At 45.0% G+C, this 10,080-nt stretch overlaps 1 protein-coding gene across 1 annotated transcript; it reads left to right on the top strand.

Annotated features, from left to right (window-relative positions):
* The first annotated feature begins 918 nt into the window (after positions 1–918).
* On the top strand, positions 919–9,799 carry LOC145337511 (putative G-protein coupled receptor 139). Its single transcript, XM_080182301.1, has 3 exons — positions 919–1,099; positions 5,333–6,207; positions 9,761–9,799. Exons 1-3 carry the CDS (start codon positions 919–921, stop codon positions 9,797–9,799), a joined length of 1,095 nt encoding a protein of 364 aa, XP_080038427.1.
* Positions 9,800–10,080: the final 281 nt, after the last annotated feature.

The raw sequence follows: 10,080 nt of genomic DNA, 5'->3' as shown, positions 1-10,080 counted from the left end.
GTTGTGCCCTCGGGCCTGAGTCTCTCCTACTATTGGAAACATCTTCCCCACATCCACTCTATCCAGGCCTATCGTTATTCTGTAAGTTTCATTGATATCCCCCTCCTCATCCTTTCAAACTCCATCAAGTACAGACCCAAAGTCCTCAGACACTCCTCGTGCGTCAAGTCTTTTATTCACCAGACCATTCTTGTGAACCTCCTCTGGACCCTCTCCAAGGCCAGCACATTCTTCCTTAGATATGGGGCCGAAAAGGACCAAGAAAGAAAATTACAGCGTTGGAACAGACCCTTCGGTCCTCCAACCTTGCACCTACCGTGCTACCCGACTTAACTAAAACCCCTCACCGAACCAAAAGTACTGACAATATTCGGAATGTGGTCTGAACAAAGTCTTACAAAACCTCAGCAGTTGTACCCTGCTGTTGTATTCTATCTCTCTCAAAATGAAGCAGAGCAGAGGGACTTTGTAATATCGAATGAATATTGAAAGAGTTATGGTTTGACCCTTCATTGTTTCCAAATTTCCTTGACCATCAACACCCCATCTAGGCTATAAATATTCTACTTTGGGTGTAAAAAGTGTTGGATTGAACGGGGTGAAGTGAAGCTGTTTGTTTAGTGACTGTAATTGATGTGAGTCTCCATGGATCCAATTAGTCTGCCTGGAGGGTTTCCCTCTTCTATTAATAAGGGATTCTGTTCAATGTGTTGTCCCATTGAGTCAGCGGGAGCGAGAACTCCAAACTAACAGAGATCAGCGGCTGTGGAGAAAGAGAGAGGGAGGGAGAGGAGAGATCAGAATCTGGGAGCAGTGGATTGGAATCTCCCAGCGATGCATCTGAATCTGGGAACAATCAATTGGAATGTTTCCACAATGGATCAGAATCTGGGAACAATCAATTGGAATGTTACAACAATGGATCAGAATCTGGGAACAATGGATTTTGATGTTCCAACCAAGGACAGGAGTTTATCATACTGGATTTCTTGGTTTACTGAAGATGGCTCATGGATAACATTATTTGGTCGGATTCGATATCTACTGCACGTGATTCAATGCTTTTACTATCCCCTCCTGGCTATTGTTGGTGTTCCGGGTAAGTCCCTGGCTGGAATTTTACCAGCCTGACCGCCAGGGTTTCGGAGCAGGCGAGGGGCAGAGCATGGGAGGGTCTGTTAAACACGGGAGGGATTTTGCAGCTTCGGGGAGAGTGAGGCTGTAAAGTCCCCTCCCCTGTGTCCAGTTTCTCTTGCTAGAAAGGCTGTTTAACTGTGTTGATTTCCCTGTCATTTACTGTACTCGGTTTGCTGCTCTTGTTTCTGTTGAATCTCTGTATCCAGTTATTATTTCTTTCAGCCACTGACAATTGTCTCAGGGCCCATGGGCTGGGATGTCTTCTGTGTGCTGGGACTTTTCATAGATATGTGACATCAAACACTATTACTTCATGAGTGAAAGATTGAGACAGAATCCATTTTACCCTCGACATATAACATATAGCAGTTCACTGCTTATCATCCACCCAGTCAGCAGGCTGCAGAATCCATTTTTATTGTTTACAGCAAGATCTCACTTGTGTATCTGAATTGTGTATTTGCAACCACATAGGTTTGGTACATGGTGGGGAACACAGCTGCAAGTCATAGAAATCATAGAAACCCTACAGTACACAAAGAAGCCATTCGGCCCATCAAGTCTGCACTGACCATAATCCCACCCAGGCCCTACCCCCATATCCTCCATATTTTACCCACTAATCCTCTAACCTTGGTACCACGGTCAATTTAGCATGGCCAATCAACCTAACCCACACACCTTTGGACTGTGGGAGGAAACTGGAGCATCCGGAGGAAACCCACGCAGACACCAGGAGAATGTGCAAAGTCCTCACAGACAATGACCTGAGCCGGGAATCAAGTCCAGGACCCTGGAGCTATGAAGCAGCAATGCTAACCACTGTGCTACAGTGCCGCCCCAATCTGTCTGTCTAAATGAAGATTTTTATGGGGATAGGGCTGGGTGGGATTGTGGTCGGTGCCTGTGAAAGTTCTGCTCATACCTCATGCATTCATGTCGAGACCACCAATGTACAATACAAACAGCAATGGACCCAGCATCGATCCATGTGTAATCCCACTGGACACAGGCTTGCAGTCACAAAAGCAACATTCAACCATCACCCTCTGCCTCCTGCCACTCAGCCGATTTTGAATGTAATTTACCAAATTGCCCTCGATCCAATCAGCTTTTATGTTCCTGTTCAGTCTCGCATGAGGGAATTCTTCTCTGAAGTCCATTTAGACAACATCGACTGCACTTCCCTCATCTACTTATGCAGTCACCTCCTAAATATATTCAAGCAAATTGTAGAGATGATCTCTACTTGACAAAGCCATGCTGACTATTATTCATCAACCCTTACCTCTCAAAGTGGAGATTAATTCTGTCCCTCAGGTTGATTTCCAATCATCATGATTTCCAATCATGGACATAGTGATAATGCCGTCTTGAGCGTGATCTTGGATGTCTCGAGGACACCTTGTAGGATGGCAGTAGAGCACAATGTTTAGCACAGCTGCCTCACAGCATCAGGGATCCCGGGATTCCATCATCACCAGTGATGATTTTTTGTTTACTTTGAAACCAGCTCCATTCTCACACATTGCCTGTTGGGATTTCTCCTGTTACAAGAATGTGTCGTGTTTCTCTGGAAAGCATTCACATTGAGGAGGTCCAGTTTCTCGCAGCTCCCCAGTGTCACATTGACCCTTGTAAATTTATCTCGATCACAGCAATCCTGTGCACGTCATCAATCTGTGTAAGTTCATTGGTAAGGCCAGGGCACATCGTGCTGATGTTCCAGCTTGAGATGTGAAAGACTGATTTGGTTTGGTTTGATTTGAATTGATTTGTCTTATTGTTGTCATATATCTTAGTATACGGTGAAAAGGATTGTTTGTTGAATGTTCTACAGACAAAGGTTCGAGTATAAGAGAGTGTAGAATGTAATGCAGTTATAGCTCGGGTGGAGGAAAAGATCAACTTAATGCCATATTGGTCCATTCAAACGCCTGCTGGCAGCAAGAAGAAGCTGTTGTTGAGTCATCAGCATGGTGGCACCATAGTTAGCACTCCTGTTTCATGTCTCCAAGGACATGAGTTCAATTCCTAGTTTGGATCAATGTCTGTGCGGAATTCTCTGTGTCAGTTTCCTCCTGATGCTCCGATTCCCACCCATAGTCCAACATTTGGTTGATTGGCCATGCTAAATTACCAATTAGCGTCCCGTGATACGTATGTTGGGGGATTAGCAGGGTACATATGTGGGACTTCGGGGATAGGGTCTGGCTAGGATTGTCGATGGATCAATGGCCCCCTTCTGCAGTGTAGTTTTTCCAATGAGTTGGTTGGCATGCTTTTTTTAATCTCTAATGGAACTAGTGGGATGAGTATATATCCATGGTGCATTATTCCCTAACTATGCTGGCTGTTTTTGTGCGGCAGCGAGAAGCTTAGACAGAGTTAATAAGTGGGAGTTTGATTTGAGTGATAGACTGGTCTGCATTCACCAAGTTTGAAGTTTGTTGCAGTCTGGGACAGAGCATGAGCCACACCAAGCTACAATATTATCTATGATGCATCTGTAAAATTGGGTGAGAGTCGTAGCTGACCTGCCAAATGTCCTTAGTCCTCTGAGAAGATAGAGGCATTCGTGGGCTTTCTTAACTATAGTGTCATCATGGAAGGACACAAAAAGTTACTGGTGATCTGAACCCTGAAAATTGAAGCTGTAGGCCATTTCAACTTCAACCCATTGATGTAGATAGGGGCATGTACTCCATGATACCTCCTGAAGTCGATTTGCTTTGTTGACATTGAGGAAAAGATGATTGTGGTCACAACAGTTCACCAGATTCTCCAACTCTTCCCTGTTCTCAGTCTCATCATTGTTTGGGATTCGACCCACTACGTTGGGGTCATCAGAAAACGTGTAAATTGAGTCATCGGCGTATAAAGAACACAGTAAGGGGCTGAGGACACTATCTTGCCGGGCACTGCTGTTGAGGATGATTGTGGAAGAGGTGTTGTTGCCTCTCCTTATTTATTGCTGTTTGTGGGTTAGAAGTTCAGGATCCAACTGCAGAGGCAGAAGCCGAGTCCCAGGCCACGGATTTGGACGTGAGTTTAGTCAGAATAATGGTGTTGAACGTTGAGCTGTAGTTGATAAACCTGAGTCTGTGTTACAGGGTTGACTGTTGGGCCAGGGAGATGGTGTGTGTGGACCTGTTGAGGAGGTAGATGAACTGTAGTGGATCAAGGCAATCTGGGAGGCTGGAATTGATTCGTGCCATGACAAACCTTTTGATTTCTTTCATATTATTGGATATCATTCTCACTGGATGATTGTCATTGTGGCAGGCTACTTGGTTTTTCTTTGGTAATGGCCTTTGTTGAGTTTTTCTTACCAGGTGCACAGATTGTCAACCTTCCTGCCAAGAGAGGACTCACTGACCTTCACTGGCCCAGTAGACCACAGTGGGGCAGCAGCAAACCCACTGGGAATTATGGACGGTCACTATTCACTGAACACTGAAGTTTTCTCAAACACTTGAAAGCAAACCCTGGCAGTTGTGTCCTGTGCCAACCGAGTGTGAAATTACCATTTCTTCCTGTGTTGTACTAATTTGGCAACAATGCTGTGGTCTCCTCTCCAGGGTACAGCCCAGGGTAAATATAATAGAGATTCTGTGCTGTCAAGGCATCGGGATCTCCCTCTGTCAACTGTTAGTATGAGTCAGAGGCAAGGGTGAACCAGCACTGTTTGGTACCAGTTCTGCTGCAGGGGTTGTCAGTAAGCTGTCTGACTGATTACCATCTACAGGGATTTCTGTCAGGGTTTACTCCCTCAGCCTTCTTACCCTCCAAATCCCCCACAAGGGAGAAGGGCTATTTACATGTAGCTGAGTGAGGATCAGTGTTGTGAACTCCTCTGAAAACTCTCTCCCAAATGTATACCATTGTGTTGTCGCCATGGTGCAGCATTGGGACACTGTGGTTAGCACTGCCGACTCACAGCGTCCGGGACCTGGGTTCAATTCCTGGTTTGGGTCATTTATTGTGCGGAGTTTGGAGCTTCTCCCCATGTCTGTGTGGGTTTCTTCTGGATGCTCCTCTTTCCCCTTACACTCCAAAAGACGAGCTGGATTTTTTAAAAAAAGTTATTTTGTATGTGTGGACATTGTTTTTATTTTCACCTATCCTCAGTCTAAATGGTCACATCTTCCCCTGAATGATGTCTAATTTTAATCTTAATCTTCCTTCCTAACAGTGAACATAATCACAATTGTGACACTGACAAACAGAAACTGTGGTCTGTCCAAATGTGTTACTAGTTACCTGGTGGCCATGTCGGTGGGGGATCTACTGGTCGTTATCCTCGACCTGACATTGAGACACATTCCCATTGTTTATTGGGAAAAGTTTTATTTCCTGGTGTTGGTTCCTGTGTGTAACATCCACGCCGTCCTGCTTTATGCAGCCACTGACTGCTCTGTCTGGTTCACCGTCACTTTCACCTTTGATCGATTTGTGGCCATTTGCTGCCCCAAGCTGAAAAGTAAATATTGCAGCAAGAAATCGGCGTCTGTGGTTCTGGGAACAGTGACGGTGCTGAGCTGTTTAAAGAACATTTTCTGGTATTTTATGTTTTTAAATGGATATCAGCTGGTGAACAACCCCTGGTTTTGTGCTGTCGCATGGGATGTTATGAAATCTGTCATCTGGAGTACAATCGAGTTCCTCCACTTCATTTTAACACCGTGTGTCCCATTCGTCCTGATTCTGCTGCTCAATGCTTTCACTGTCCGACACATTTTAGTGAGCAGCAGAGCCCGCAGGAGACTCCGGTGTCACAACAGTGGGGAGAATTCCAGAGACCCAGAGATGGAGAGTCGAAGGAAATCCATCATTTTACTGTTTGTTATCTCAGCCAATTTCATTCTGTTATGGTCAATATTAATGGTTTATTCAATATGGAATCGGATGGATTATTTGGGATATAAGTCGGTAGTGATAGATTATTTTGTTCTGGAATTGGGTTTCATGCTGAAACTCTTGAGTTGCTGTACAAACACTGCCATTTATGCTGTGACACAGACTCATTTCAGACAGCAGCTAATAATTCTGCTCAAATATCCCTTTACTGCAATTATTCATCTCATTACAGCCTCAGAACTAACTGCAACCACAAGATCCCTGACTCTTCCTATTGGACATTCAAACTGTAAACAACAAACAGCCTCACAAAGACAGAAAGAGTAACAGATAGAGAGAGAGAGAGAGAGCAGTGAAAGCAACAGTGAGAGTGATAGAGAGACAAAGATAGGTAGAGGGAGGAAAGGGCACAAAGACATGAAGAGAGACAGCATTTGAAATAGATTTCAACAGGTAGAGGGAAACAAACAGACAGACATAGAGAGACAAACAGAGATAAAGGACAGAGAGAGTGAGAGGTTCTCTCAGACCGAAAGAAACAGGGATAGAGGGGGAAATGGCAGGGCTGATGGACAGGGAATGAGAAAGGGAGACAGGACATACATGGGAAGATGTAATATGGAAGGAAAAGGGCAATGAAGAGGGAACAGGAGACAGAAAGGAAGGCAGAGATAAATAGTCAGAGAAGAGTGAAACAGAGAGAACGGGAACAAATGGAAAAGAATGAGACCTATCACATACAATGGACACAACAAGAGCAAATGGCAGTGAAAGGCATAGAGCGAGAGAGAGAGAGATAAGAAAAGTGGGACAGAGACAGAGAGGGAGTGGGACATGGAGACAGAGCGGGACAAGGAGAGTGAGATTAAAAGGGAGCAGGAGAGACAGAAGAAGAGGGTATAGAGGGAGAGAAAAAGGGAGATGCAGAGAGACAATAAGAGACACAGAACAACACACAGAGAGAGACAGAGACAGAGAGACACAGAGAGATGCACAGGAAGACAGAAAGCGACAGAGAGATTTATTTAATGACTTTAATGATAACCATCAGTTGGACCTATTGGAATATGAATTCCCTGATTGAGCCAGTTAGTGCTATCTAATCAGGGAGGTCTGCAGACTAATGGTGTATCGAGGTTACTGGAACTCAGGGTCTGTATACTCAGGATGTGGGTATCATAGAACATAGAACATAGAACACTACAGCACAAACAGGTCCTCCAGCCCACGAGTTGCGCCGCTCACATCAATACCTAGCAATCCATAGACCTATCTATAACCCCCAATCCCATTAAATTCCATATACTCATCCAGGAGTGTTTTAAAAGACCCCAGCGAGTTCGCCTCCACCATCACTGACGGCAGCCGATTCCATTCACTCACCACCCTCTGAGTGAAAAACTTACCCCTAACATCACTTCTGTACTTGCCTCCCCGCACCTTAAATCTGTGTTCTCTCGTAGCGACCATTTCAACCCGGAATAGCCTCTGAGAATCCACCCTATCTATTCCTCTCAACATTTTGTAAAGCTTTATCAGGTCGCCTCTCAACCTTCGTCTCTCCAGGGAGAAGAGTCCCAGCTCCCTCAGCCTATCTTCATAAGGCATGCCTCCCAATCCAGGCAACATCCTTGTAAATCTCCTCTGTACCCTTTCAATAGCTTTTACGTCCTTCCCATAGTGAGGCGGCCAGAACTGCGCACAGTACTCCAAATGAGGCCTGACAAGGGTCTTATAAAGTTGGACTGATAGTTTTATCACGAGAATATTAATACAGAAACTCAGCTAACGTTTTGGGCACACGGGTTCCAATCTCATCACGGCAGATGGTGGGATTAAAATAATTATATCTGGAGTTCAGAAAACATAAGAACATAAGAACATAAGAAATAAGGGCAGGAGTAGGCCATCCAGCCCTTCGAGCCTGCCCCACCATTCAATAAGATCATGGCTGATCTGTCGTGGCTCAGTTCCACATTCCCGCCCTCTCCCCATAACCTTTAATCCCCTCGCTTATCAAAAACCCATCAACCCGCGTCTTAAAAATATTTAGCGAGGCAGCCTCCACCACTTCAACGGGCAGAGAATTCCAGAGATTCACCACCCTTTGAGTGAAGAAGTTCCTCCTCAACTCCGTTTTAAACCGCCCCCCCCCCTTTATCTTGAGGCTGTGCCCCCTAGTCCTACTGTCCTTTCTGAGCGGGAAGAGTCTCTCCACCTCTATCCTATCCATCCCATTCATCATCTTATATGTTTCAATGAGATCTCCCCTCATTCTTCTAAATTCTAACGAGTACAAGCCTAGTTTATTCAGCCTCTCCTCATAGTTCAACCCCCTCAACTCCGGTATCAGCCTAGTAAACCTCCTCTGCACTCCCTCCAAGGCCAAAATATCTTTGCGTAAGTACGGCGCACATGCCCCTCCATTATTCACAGTAGTAGCATTGAAAATTTCCACACGAACTTACCTGGTCCTTTTTCTCCCAAGCCCTTTTGATCCAAAGCCCTAATAGCTCACTCTGCTTCCCACTCACTCCGCTGTCTGCTCCGACGTTGCCCGCTGTCTACACCAGGTGTCCTTTTAAACCTGGCGCTGTTTTAAAGCCTGCTCCCCCTCAACTCCCTGCAATCCACGCCCTTAGAATTCTTAAAGCGGTAAATACAAAAAGCCCGCAAAAATGCTTTGAAATGATTTAAACAGTTCCACAAGGTAAGTTCTTGCTACAAAAGTGCTTTAAACTTATTCAAACAGGTTTTATCCGGTTAACCAATTTCCCAGGGAAGGAAATCTGTCGCCCTTACATGATCAGGACACTTAATTGCCCTCTCAGCAAGGGAAACTGGGGATGAGCCCTCGGCAGTTACTCAGACCTCGATGGGAAGGGGTGCAATGGCTTCAAACAGGTTCATGCACAAATATAAACTTCCGAGCTGGGCCTGTTAAATCTGCCCACAGAGTGCAAGCTACAAAGAGTGAAACTCTGAGAGTTGGGGTAAGTGTGGGAGTTTAGGGAAGTGGCTGGAGATGTATTGCTCTGTCTTGTGTCAATTACTGCCTTACCATCAGGTACAGTGTGAGCAGGTGTCGGCTAGACATTAAATGTTCAGAAAATGTTGTGGGACCAATGGAAGCAGCTGATTGGTGAGTCAGTCCTCGGAAGGAACACTGCGGGAATTTTCTGAGCAGCTCCTTGCTGATGTCATAGCATCAGGAAAGATCCCGATATTTTTAATGCATTGGGAACCTAGGCTTGAATGTCAACATGGTAGCTGGTGAAATTCATACTCAATAAAAAATATCTGGAATGAAAAATCTGCTGATGACCATAAAATTATTGCTGATTGTTGAGAAAACTCACCTGGTTCACTCATATCATTTAGGGAAGGAAATCTGCCGTCCTTGCCTGGTCTGGCCGACATGTGGCTCCACAGTCACAGCAATGTGTTTAACTCCCAACCGCTCTCCAACATCAACTCGGGATGGGCAATAAATGCTGGCTATCCTGAGAACTCTGTTTCCCAAAAATGAATGAAAGAAATGCCCTTTTCCCATCCTTACAGATTCAAGCAGATTTCGATCTTTGCTGGTGGGATACTTTCTGTGAAGTTTATTGAGAACATAGCTTAAAGTAGAAAATTACAACAAGATTAAAAACATATAAAAAGTAGACAAAATACAGAGGCAGGTCCAGGTAATGTGTTGTACTTGCATGATGTGGGAGATTGCGATCCCATTTGTGTTTGCTTGTGTACACATCTGTAGGAAATGTTGGTTGCTCGAGGAAGACCAATTCAGATTTGATGAGGTGGAGTCTGAGCTTTGAACGCTGTGGCACACTAGGGAGCGGAGAGTTAGCGAGACACTGTGTTTCAGGAGGTGCTCACATCCCAAAGAATAACTACATCACATTTGGTGAGTGATCAGGGACAGGAGAGTGTGACTCCAAGCAAGTCTTGGTGACGAAGCCAGGAGGTAGTGTTGAAGGAGCCTCAGCCCTTGGGCTTGTCTCAGTGTAGATGATGAACGAATGGTATTCTCACTCGACTATTAATCCAGAAAACTGTTTGGTTCACTAATGTCCT

The sequence above is a fragment of the Carcharhinus amblyrhynchos genome, unplaced genomic scaffold (genome assembly GCF_965287045.1).
Source record: "Carcharhinus amblyrhynchos unplaced genomic scaffold, sCarAmb.v2.hapA scaffold_51, whole genome shotgun sequence".
NCBI lineage: Eukaryota > Metazoa > Chordata > Chondrichthyes > Carcharhiniformes > Carcharhinidae > Carcharhinus > Carcharhinus amblyrhynchos.
This window is presented reverse-complemented; position numbering and strand designations above follow the sequence as displayed.